Genomic DNA, 12,708 nt, shown 5'->3' with positions numbered 1-12,708 from the left:
TGATTTGATACACAAGATGTATGTGTATAAAAATATCTACTTACACTCCCCATTTTTAACAATAGTGCATAATGGTAATATGTCGTGATTTGGTTGATGTTTATCATAGCTATGAGAATATTTTGTAAGGACCCAAAAGACCAGACCCTGGGAGACGCTCATTCCAATATGTGTAGTATGAAGAAAATCCTTGGTATTTAAAGTATGATCACTTTAACGCAAGTTCGCAAGAAGTTGTAACACGACTAAAGTGGTATGCGTTCCCAAGCATTGAAACAGACAGCCCTTATGTTCATGGGGATTTTTCTGGTGTGGCCTTCATGGGAGTACTTCGGTCTGCAGTCAGTGGTGAGTGAGTCGGTAGTAGTTTCTAGCTTTAAGAAGGTGTAAAATTTAGCCTCTGGCTTGCAAGTCAGCCGCCACATCTCACAACTTCATAATTTTAACTTCGCCACTGTGTCGACTGCATTTACTTACAATGAGGTGACAAAAGTCATGGGATAACAATATACAAATGTGCAGATGGCGATAGTATCGCGTATAAAGGGTATAAAAGCCAGTGCATTGGCGGAGCAGTCCTTTGTATTCACGTTTCTGTTCTGTCGTGATTACAGCTTCACAACTGGAATTAACAGGATTTACATGTGGACTGGTAGTTTGAGCTAGATGCATGGGACATTCCATTTCGGAAATCGTTAGGGTATTCGGTATAAGGAGATCCACAGTGTCAAGAGTACAAATGACAAAATGGCTGATAGCGAAATAGGTGACCATGGGATAGAAAACAACTGGAATCGCTCAATAGATGCAAGGCCACTGAACCAATAGTATACACATAATGTATGAAAAAACTTATCCCTCCCATAGCAGGTGTAGCGCAGGTCTTTGAAGGAGCGAAGTGTTCCTGATGATTGGAGAAAAATCCCAGGTCATAAAACTATAGTCGCATATCTCTGACGAGGGTCGATTGTAGATTTTTGGAAATGTTCTGTGCTCTCGTATTATAACATTTCTGGAGGCCGAAACTCTCCTCTATAGGAACAAACATGTGTCCCGCAAAAAACGATCTTGTGAAATCCAGCTCGCTCTGTTCGCTCACGGGATCCAGAAAGCAGTAGATACAGGCACCCAGGTAGATATCGTGTTCCGGAAGGCATTAGATACAGTCCCCGCGCTGCTGCCTAGTGAACAAAATACGAACCTGCAGATTATCAGACCAAATGTGTGGTTCGACTGAAGAGTTCCAAGCAAACGGTACACAGCACGTCATCGTCATTCTCAATGGACAGAAGTCTTCAGATCTAAAAGTAACTTCGAGCCTGCCCCAGGGCATTGTTGTAGATAACGTCGCAAGTTCCGTGAGGTTATTCGCAGAGTGTACTGTTGTATACAGGGAAGTCGCGACGGTAGTAAACTGTAGCGGAATGCAAGGAAGACCTGTAGAGGATCGACGCTTGGTGCTGGGAGTGGCAACTGACCCTCAACATAAACAATCGTCCGTCAACAAAGGGAACTAGCTTACGAAACGCTGGTTCCATCAATACGCGTATACCGCTCTTTAGTATGGGATCCGTACCAGATAGGACCGAAATAGGAAATAGAGAAGATCAAAGAAAAGAGACCACTTTCATTACTGGCTGATTTAATAAGCGCAGTAGCGTCACAGAGACGATCGACCAAGACGCTGGAAAAGAGTCGTTCTGCGTCATGGAATCGTTTATTGCTAAAGTTCCGAGAGCGTACATTACTAGAAGAGTCAACAAATATATTGCTTCCTCCTGAGCATATCTCGCGAAAAGACCATGAAAATAAAATTAAGGAGATTCAAGTCTACACGGAGTCTAGCCGGTAATCGCTCTTCATGCGAACTATTCGAGACCGGAACAGAAAAGAGAAGAACACAAAGTATCCTCTGCCACACTTACGAAGTTAGATGGGGATCTAGGTGTAGACGATTGTTATTAATATTCTATTAAAAAGTGCAACAATTTTCACTGACAAACAACCTCTTCAACTGTCTTATGGCTTACACGAAATTAGAATAGCCGTGTGCCTTTGCAGTTCTAGCTATATGAAAGTCTTGAGGCTAACTTCTCCTGTATTTTGCTATAGTAAAAATGATATGTGGGTAATCTTGTCATTAGAAATATGAACAATGTTTCCCATACTCCAGCTACTGGAGAACTAAAAAACCAGTTCCCTCACCTCTTGTCTTCGAGAACTGTCTGTATGGCTTCCATCACACTGTCTTTCGTGACGTCTTCTAAATCCAGCCTTCGTCCAACGCCTAAGCCGACCATCTTTTCGACATTGTAAATCTGGTCTCCTAGGAAAGGAATCCCAATGACGGGCACAGAGAAATAAGCTGCCTCGTTCCAACTCTGTAGTCCTCCCTGAGTGATGAAGAGACGTACGTTCGGATGAGCTGCAACAGCGCAATGACGTCACTTATCCGCAGTAGTCGCTACGCCCGACAGTCTCGCAGAACGTTACAGTGGAGGGCGTCCGCACACTCACCCAGCACGTCCTGCTGCGGCAGCCACTTGGCGGTCATCACGTTGCCGGGCCGACCGGGCAGTCGATCAGCTTCCCATTTCCAGAGCACGCGCTGCGGGATTCCAGCGAATGCGTCCAGGAAGGCGCGGACTCTCTCTGGAGGCATGGCGGTGCTCCGCACATTGGAGCCTAGGCTGAAGTAAACCACGCCGTCCCTCGCGCCGTCCAGGAAATCTCCCACATCCTGACACACAGGTATGCTTCATATCTGCCTCTAATTTTTAATACTTAAAAGTCATAAAGCTACACTACATGGGGAAAACATCTCTAGCAAAACATTGCTGTTTATTTCAGTTGCACTAGCCGTTTAATTAATACAGTAAATGATACTAATGCAATACCATCAACTCTTCACAGATGCGTTATCCTTAACGTATTGAACAGTGAAAGAGCAGTATCTTCCATGTCATCAGAATCATAATAACTTTCACTAATTACACCCATAGTTTGTCCTAACAACATTGCTGCTGCAATAACAAGTTTGAACGATGATCTACTTCGAGGATTGGTACGGACCCAAACTCTGATTTTTAAGTTACACACGAACGTACATGAACGATGTAGCAAAAAGTTACAGGAACACTATAATTTTTTTTAATGGACCTGTCATATTCAGTATTATTTCGTCGTTGGATGATTGCTAGAAATTTCAGAGAGATTTGATCAAAAATGCCGCTTTATGATACGAATGTCAGCTCTTTTCAAATGAAGACGAATGGAATACACGTGCAAGTTCTTTCTCTTTAACAGAGAGAAAGAACCCGAAGGTATCTGATTAGAAGATTAATGATGACCATCTTGAGAACATCACGTAGTAATACATCTCTAGGGTTAATAATAACAAGCGATGTGAATTGAGGCGATCGAGCCATATCACTGTTAAAGAAGGTGAACTAAGAATTTAGATTTGTTGAAAGGGCCCTGAGAAAATGCAATTTATCCGCAAACCTATACAGGCCGCTAGTGCTGTTTCACTATATGGAGTCCTCATGTATGTCAACAGATATGGAACCATTTTAGAGACGTGCTGCTAACACGTCGATATAGCTGATTGAAACAGAAATACTAGGTGAACTAAACGGGAAACATTGGAAAAAAGGCGACATAGTTCTCTTGTTGGCTACATTTAGAGAATCTGTAGCCAAAGTAGTCTCTGCGATCATTGTTCTGTCAGTATCGTATTTTTTTCTGTAGGGATCATTAAAGGAGGAGGAAAGGAAATCGATACTATTGGCACGACATACCCTCTCCCATGCACATGCAATGGCTCGCGGAGTATACAGAGTGAGTCGCATAAGACGTAACACCCCTTTATTCCGGAGGCGATTGCACGTATCGGCATTCGTTTTTCGGCGCATCATAGCGGACTATGGGGCACATACGTTGGTACATGTGAGGTTTTGGACGGTCTCTGTGAGGTTTTGGACGGATTAAATAAAAGGTTGCGAACGCTAGGTGTTTTCTTTGATTTGACGAAGGCTTTTGACTGTGTTGACCACAAAATATTACTGCAGAAGTTGGACCATTATGGAGTAAGGGGAGTAGCTTACAATTGGTTCGCCTCTTACTTTAAGAACAGAAAGCAGAGGGTAATTCTCCGCAATATTGAGAGTGGTAGTGATGTTCAGTCCCAATGGGCACTGTTAAGTGGGGCGTTCCCCAAGGGTCGGTGCTGGGGCCACTGCTGTTTCTTATTTATATAAATGATATGCCTTCTAGTATTACAGGTGATTCAAAAATATTTCTGTTTGCTGATGACACCAGCTCGATAGTGAAGGATCTTGTGTGTAATATTGAAACAGTAACAAATAATGTAGTTCATGAAATAAGTTCGTGGTTTTTGGAAAACAATTTGATGCTAAATCACAGTAAGACTCAGTTTTTACAGTTTCTAACTCACAATTCAACAAGAACCGATATTTTGATCAGACAGAATGGGCATATTATAAGCGAGACGGAACAGTTCAAATTCCTAGGCGTTCGGATAGATAGTAAGCTGTTGTGGAAAGCCCATGTCCAGGATCTTGTTCAGAAGCTAAATGCTGCTTTATTTACCATTAGAACAGTATCTGAAATAAGTGACACTTCAACACGAAAAGTAGTCTACTTCGCATATTTTCATACGCTTATGTCGTATGGTATTATTTTTTGGGGTAATTCTTCTGATTCAAAAAGGGTATTTTTGGCTCAACAACGGGCTGTTCGAGCTATATGTGGTGTAAGTTCGAGAACCTCTTGTCGACCCCTATTCAAGAATCTGGGAATTCTGACATTGCCCTCACAGTATATATTTTCTTTAATGCCGTTTGTTGTTAGCAATATTAGCCTATTCCCAAGAGTTAGCAGCTTTCACTCAGTTAATACTAGGCAGAAATCAAATCTGCATGTAGAATGCACTTCCTTGACTCTTGTGCAGAAAGGAGTGCTGTATTCTGCTGCATCCATTTTCAATAAGCTACCACAAGAACTCAAAAATCTTAGCAGTAGCCCAAACTCTTTTAAGTCTAAACTGAAGAGTTTCCTCATGGCTCACTCCTTCTATTCTGTCGAAGAGCTCCTGGAAGAGCTAAAAAATTAAGCAAATTCCAGTGTTATATTGTTGATCGTCTTCATTTAAACTTAAAATTTGTCACCTGAATATGTTTTTTTATATTTCATTTTATCTGTTTCTAATATCGTGTTATAATTTCATGTACTGACTCGTTCCATGACCATGGAGACTTCTCCTTAATTTGGTCCCACGGAACAATAAATAAATAAATAAAAAATAAATACATGCACAATAATCACAACGTGTATATTGACCTAGATAATAAGGGAAGTACATGTTTTTTAAATGGGACTCTATACTTTTTTTACCATCATTCGAACGCTCTGGAAAAGACGCGTATAGTGATGTAACGGATGTTGCTATTGTGATTCAAATTTTGCTTAAAAGAGGGCGGATGAGGATTTACCTACGTAGCGTAGGCCGTGTATGCTGCATAGAGCACGGCAACTCGGCCTGCGGGTCGCGCGAGGCGTGTTTACAGTCTGCAGCCGCTTCCGACCGCCTCGACCTTCAATCGTACAATATTTACCAGCGTCTTTTAAGCGAAGTTTGAATCACAATAGCAACATGCGTTACATCACTGTACGCGTCTTTTCCAGAGCGTTCGAATGATGATAAAGAAAGTATAGCGTCCCATTTAAAAAACATGTATTGCCTCATTATCTCGGTCAATATAAACGTTGTGGTTATTGTGCACGTACCAAAGTATGTGCCCCATAGTCGGTTATGATTCGCCGACCACCGCTTGTCGACACCTGCAATCGCCAACGGAATAATGGGGGTGTTATGTCTTACGCGACTCACCCTGTATACTCCGTGAGCCATTGCACAATGCATGGGAGAGTGTATGTCGTGCCAATTGTATCGATTGTCAGTTCCAGACCTTATCACTTAGAAATCTCTTTAATATTAGCGTAACATGACACACAAACATCATCGACAACGGTAAGTACTGGTTCTTCATAAATGTAGAACAGCCTCTTGACGATGACGTCACGCATGCAACCATGTGAAGACGATATTTCGGCATTTCGTGGCCAGTAATGACTGTTTACAATAAAATAATTTAAATGCATCATCAATAATTCATAGATATCTCTTTTTTCTATATAAAAACGGTTTTCCTCAGTTTATCGTCCTTTGATAAACGTCCTTTATAACTATATGGATTTTAGAGGACATTGCGTATGGCAAGTGTGCAAAGTTAAAGAGATGGAAAGCCATCAAAAGGAATAATGGACCTTGACCAGGCATTTATTGGATTGGTATCTGAGTATTTGCTGAGTGTATGTATAGAGGTAGATGTGAAGCAACCCCCCCCCCCCCCCTCAAGCTCCCCTCGCTCACAAAAAGAATCGAATTTTTGGCTATTATACGCGCTCACATTGACTGCTTTCTTTTGAGATCAAAGTGAAGCTAATAGAAAATATGCATCAGACTTTAACACTGTAAGATTGTTATCATTTTAAGAAGAAGCAATTTTCGTAATTCTGAAGCAAATGGGAAAAGGAGAATAAATATTAAATATTTCCTCAATAAACCTTTAAAATTTCTTAAGGACATTATTGTGCGACTCTGAACTGTTCCCAGCATTAACAGCTGATTCCGGAAAGCAACAGCTCACAGTTTCTATATCACAACTTTAAATACCTTTGGCAGCGGCTTCCTCTCCTTCTGGATGTGGAGTCCAGTTAATTCGACGATATTTGGCGTGTTCGGCACAGGATAGCTCACGCTGAAGTGATTGTTGACCAACATGAGGCTGAAATTGTGATCTATTTCCCTCAGGGTAGGTGGGTTCGGACCAGAATACTTCCTGAGTTCCTCTTCCTCTCTTGCATACAAAACTCTCTGTCCAATGTCCAGCGACCGCAATAAAATGTAAGCGTTGTACAATCTTTGCCAGAAGGTCATGTGGTCCGTGTATCCAAGATTGTAGTCAGGAATATAAGAAGGATTAATTGGACTGCCGAAGGTCTTCCGAATAAGTGACGTAGCTCCAAGAGAAGTGTATCCAATTAACGGTGGAGATCCCAATTTGTGCGCTAGGCCATAATAGCAAGTGAAGCCGAATTTCTCTATAATGAACACATCATACTTCTGCTCCAATCTGTAAGGCAAAACATAATTTTCATGACATCGTAAGGGGACATGTTCATCGAAGAATCAGTTTCCACATAGTACATAAAAAGAAATAATGCCTTGATCCACAAATAATGAAAAGGATCAACATCATCTCCACACATGGTTAAAACCGACACAAATAAAATTTTAATGTTCCGATTAGCTAGAACCATCTGTAACGTATTCATAGAACAATAATCTTCTCTAGGAATATATATATATATATATATATATATATATATATATATATATATATGTGTGTGTGTGTGTGTGTGTGTGTGTGTGTGTGTGTGTGTGTGTGAATAGCCTAGCTACAAACATGGCAAACTCCATTTTTTTTTTAAATCGGGGTTATGGCTGATTCTTGTAGTTAAGAATACGAATGGGGAATCTGATGACAGTGTAATTTGTTTAAAAATCGGTCCGAACAGTGTTAAGTCTCCTGTATAAAATCAACCTACGTTACAAAAACTTCCAACTCCTTACTACATTGGAAACAAAATAAACCACCTTCACACGCAGCAATCATAGGATTCGATTTCGTCACGTGACTGGCGCGGGTGTTTATGGGAACTGGGAGTTAACAGTGGCTGTTCTTAACATCGCTTTGTAACATGGAAAAAAGTATAGAAGAAACGCCACCTGGTGAAAGCAGGACGAAAGTCATCAGACGAGAGGAATGGAAACATGAAAAAGAGAAGAAAGTTAGGTTAGTAAATAAAAACTTATTTCCTTCAGAAGCAACTGTTATAACGGCCTAGTTACAACATGAGCTTTTAATAGTATCTAATGTCGTTGTTGTGCTATAGGTATGAACTGAAGAAATTACCATTAGTTCCAAGTTGTGGTCATAGAGGAAAGAAGAACTGCAGTCTCCTGAAAATGGTGGACATCAAGCAATTTCACGGAGCATTTTATGCTGTATCAGTAAAACAGAGTCAGGATGCTTTCGTAATGAAATACTGCTCATCAAATTGTTCAGTTAGACACCGACCAAGTGGTGGAGATCGGAGTGAGAAAGGCTAAACATTTGAATATTCCATTGAGAACATGGCAGGAAGCAGAATACAGGTTTGCAGAAATACATTTTTATGAGTGCCTGGCATGATAAAACATCAAGTTGAAAGCATTTTCAAACTTTTAAAGAAAGAAGGATGCCTTATACCCGTTGAAACTCATGGAGGTTATAGAAAGACGGCTGTTTACAGCACTAGAATTGCGTATGTAAAAACTCTCATCAAACAGTTTAAAGGAAGTGAATCACATTACTGTAGGTCAAGAAGTCTTTGTACTTATTTGGAAGCTAATCTAAGTATTGCTAAATGTGCGAAATGTACCAGAAATCGGTTTCTGATTATCTAAAAGTAACACAATCATTGTTCCGGATAGTTTTTGTCACGAATTTTAATATCAGTATCAAAGCCCCATCCACAGATGTTTGTTCTCCTTGCCTGCAACTAACAGAGAAAATAAAGCATGAGAATGATGCGCAAGTGTTAAAGAAACTACAGACAGATTTGACGTTGCACGAACTGCAAGCTAAAGGATTTTACAAACTTCTAAAAGAGGAAATCCCTGGCGTATACATCGTATCGTTCGACATGCAGAAGAATCTAACCATCCCGAAACTGCCTGATCAAATTGCATACTATTCCAGACAGTTGTATTGCTATAATTTAACTGTTGTTTCTGGGCATTTACTGGGAAACTAACGTTAAGTAAAGAGAACGTTGGGATATACTCCTGTGCAGAACACGAAATGAAAACGCCATCTATCACAAAGCGAAAAAAGTGACCCAACTAAAACATTCATATTTCTTTACGTACTACACGAATATCTAATAAAAATGGGGGCTCCTATTTAAAAAACACAGTTGATATCCGTTTGATCTATGGCTGCGCCATCTAGCGGGCCAACCATAGCGCCATCTGGTTTCCCCCTTCAAGCTAGACAAGTTTCGTTCTTTGTAGTTTTTTCGTTTGATGCTTATTTCGTGAGATATTTGGCCCGGTCACTATCAAAGGACCACCATGTATATCTATAGTGTGTATGTATGCCTTCAACAGAAAGGTGATTGCGTCGTTTTTCGCCTTTTGAATTCTTTAATTGGCATACATAATCAATGTTTTTTAACTAGGACAAGATACGATATAGTGGTTTCCCACAGCTCAAAACGCGAAATCAATTAAATTGAATAAAGAAATAATCATGGTTGTTACATATGTTAGTACACAGGTGAAGAACATTTAATTACTGGAGTATAAAGGTGTGCGGTTCGATGCGTGCTTCATACTGATACCGAATCTACCCTACCTGATCAGAAATACCCGGACACCTGTATGTGGTGAGGGATTGACCGCTAGATGTCACGAATGGTGATCACGATAGTATAAAACCAAACGGGGAGTACTATGTAGTCAGCTGAGTAGTAGTGACAGCAGAAGGGGTCGTCCAGGGTTGCACAGTGACTTGGACCACGCACCAGTCAATGGATTTAATCTGAGTAACAGATCCATCAGGGACGTTTCACCCCTGCTAAAGATACCAAGATCGATAGTTGGCGATGTGACTGTCAAGTGGATACGCGAAGGAATGACTACAGAAAACCAAGAACAGGCAGGCCTCGTGTGCTGACAGACGGGAACTACCGAGCATTGAAGAATGTTGTAGTGAAACGGAAAAGTCGCATGAAATTAGCGGAAGAAATCACTTGTGAATTTCAAAGTGATAGCAGAAGTCAGGCTAGCACACTGACTGACAATAATAGTCAAAAACAATAGGTTAGGGTGATCGCGCATCTCCCTATAAACCACACATTCCTGTCGTCAGTGCTAAGCGACGCTTGATGAAAAAAAAGCGACGTCAGTGGACAATTGATTACTGCAAAAAAATGATTTTAAGTGACGAATGACGCTTTACCCTGTAACAGTTCGATGGAAGGGTTTTTGTTTGGGAAATGCCTCGAGAACGCTACCTGCCGTAATGTGTAGTGAACGGAGGAGGCGGTGTAACGGCATGTGATTTGGATCATTGCGCTTACGAATACCACAAATGCGGAGGGCTATGAGCTCATTTACAGCCTTATGTACTGCATACAGTGGAGGAACATTTCGGAGACCATGACAGTTCCTGTCAACATGGCAGTGCTCCCTCTAATAAAGCAAAGTCTGCGATGTCATGGTTTGCGGACATTAACATTCCATAAACGACTGGCCTGCCCAGAATCCCGATGCGGAATGAGTTAGAAAGCTGACTTCGCTTCAGACACGAGCGTTCTCTGGTTTCGGGTGTTGAGAACGAATGGTCTAGTAGTCCTCCACAGACATTCCGACACCTCATTGAAAGTGACCCCAGTAGAGTTGAAGCCGTCACAAACGCGATGGGCAGATACATATAGCATTTAAATATCCATTAACGGGTGCGCATATACTTTTGATTAGATAGTGTAGCTCACTGCATCATGACATGTTTCGTATTATTAAGAAGACTTGAAGTGAGACCAGGGTACGTTGTTGCTACGTCGCAGCCACATAGATAAATATCATTATGCATTTGACACGATCTTTTGGATAAAGGCATCAGTACACTTTATAGCGTCCCTGTTGGCGCAACATGTTTGATAATGTCTCAAAGAAATCCTTTAACGCGTCATCCATTTGCATATATAGAGGGAAGCACACATCTGCTTTTTTAGTTTTATTACAGTCTGCAATTTCTCTTCTGGACCATTTGTTCGTTTCCCTCTTTCTCCTAGGTGTTATAAACACTTATCTTGTGAATAATCGGAAAAGTAAGGTTGACTGATGCTTGCACGAAATGCTGATGACTAGAACCCAGAAACAAGCATGACTTACAGCTGCCTCTGAAAAAACAGTGAAAACTTATTTATTGTGATCTCAAGATGTACATTACTTACATGGACAAAATGGTCATGATACCATCAGGAAGCGAAGAATCAGATGTTACGACGCTGAAATCAAATAGGGTAATAATACAACGTCATAAACACCGGTGCTGCACTGAAAACTGACCTGCGGTGTGGATCTGAATCACGCTGTACGGTCTGTGGAAGCACCACATGGAGACAATCAAGTGAACTGTGTCGAACTGGTCGGCACTTCCCTTTTATGCAAATCTGCGTAACAGCAATGATATGAATTCCTGCTGTACTAAGTAAGCACGATTACTAACTGAAAATTTAGGTATGTCTGCTACAGGAGGAGGATAGTCATCACAATGCCGCCAGTGTTTTTACTGAGTGCACAGGACTGGCACCGTAAGTTCCATTAGACGTGCGTATCTCGGAATCACGCTTCACATAGTGGGTATGCGGTAGCTGCCCTCGGCCAATTAGGCCACAGTCTAAGCCCGGGAACTGGCCACGGATAACTTAAACACGGGCACTGATTGTGTTGGTATTATGGGATCTATAGGTAGGTAAACCAAGATTCTGTTTGTGTCTGTCAACGTAACACGAATTTCTTTGATAAATTTCCTGCTTAGAATAAAACCTGTTATGAGGTAGCCGTGGTGGCACAATAAGCGATCCGGCCGCGGTGGCCGAGCGGTTCTAGGCGCTTCAGTCCGGAACCACGCGGCTGCTACGGTCGCAGGCTCGAATCCTGCCTCAGGCGTGGATGTGTGTGATGTCCTTAGGTTAGTTAGGTTTCAGTAGCTCTAAGTTTAGGGGGCTGATGACCTCAGCTGTAAAGTCCATATGCTTAGAGCCATTTCTTGAACAATAAGTGAGCTGACGATATGTTTTTAAAAAGTTTCATTGTTTCTCGCCATTATCGGGTTCGAACATTTTGTTCATCATCAGATGTATACATTCTACATTGCCAGAAAAGAATAGTACACCTGCAAAGAGGGCATCGATTTTGATCCGATGACGGCATATGCCACCTGGGAGGACAGCAGATGCACGGATAATGGTTTCATTGTCGTCCGCAAACAGATAGCGTAGTGGCATAGTTACCAGATCGCCATCTGTGTCTGCCCTTTAATAGGCAATGCTCACAACCAGAAGACTACATAATGTTCCCCCCTTTTTTTATATCTCTGTACACCGTATTTTTTTCCCCGAAAGGGATTTGAAATACAATAAAGAAAAAAAATCAGAAGGCTCACTGTGGTGCAAACGTGTGAAGCAAGCGGGCAACCATGCCGCGGGGACTCACTCTTGTTTCCTACAGCCAACCAAGCGAGTTTGAAAGGCGTCAAATTGTGACCTTCCGAGTGGCGGGATGGTCCTTTCTGAGAATTGCCACACAGTTTGGACGTACTGCATTGATCGTGCAATGACGCTAGTACCAGTGGTCACGTCAACATTCTCACACCTGTAGACGAGTTTCAGGACGTCCACGCAGCACAGGCGCCCACCAGGATCGTAAGAGCAACAATGGCAAGTCCTACTGTTGCCACAACTCAGATAAGATGGCTTATGACCCCAGACGTGACAACCTCTAAATGTTGC

General features: G+C 41.7%; 1 protein-coding gene across 1 annotated transcript in view; it reads right to left on the bottom strand.

Annotated features, from left to right (window-relative positions):
- LOC126176266 (UDP-glycosyltransferase UGT5-like) overlaps nucleotides 1-12,708 on the bottom strand; it is an 80,362-nt gene that overhangs the window by 46,410 nt on the left and 21,244 nt on the right. Inside the window, exons 3-5 of the mRNA XM_049923414.1 lie at nucleotides 6,758-7,217; nucleotides 2,518-2,740; nucleotides 2,206-2,425 (exon numbers count right to left, since the gene is read on the bottom strand). Of these exons, the coding sequence (XP_049779371.1) occupies nucleotides 2,206-2,425; nucleotides 2,518-2,740; nucleotides 6,758-7,217 (903 nt within the window). The remainder of the gene's footprint in view (nucleotides 1-2,205; nucleotides 2,426-2,517; nucleotides 2,741-6,757; nucleotides 7,218-12,708) is intronic.

The sequence above is a fragment of the Schistocerca cancellata genome, chromosome 3 (genome assembly GCF_023864275.1).
Source record: "Schistocerca cancellata isolate TAMUIC-IGC-003103 chromosome 3, iqSchCanc2.1, whole genome shotgun sequence".
Classification (NCBI taxonomy): domain Eukaryota; kingdom Metazoa; phylum Arthropoda; class Insecta; order Orthoptera; family Acrididae; genus Schistocerca; species Schistocerca cancellata.
The sequence above is the reverse complement of the archived record's forward strand: the minus strand, read 5'-3'. Positions and strand labels throughout refer to the sequence as shown.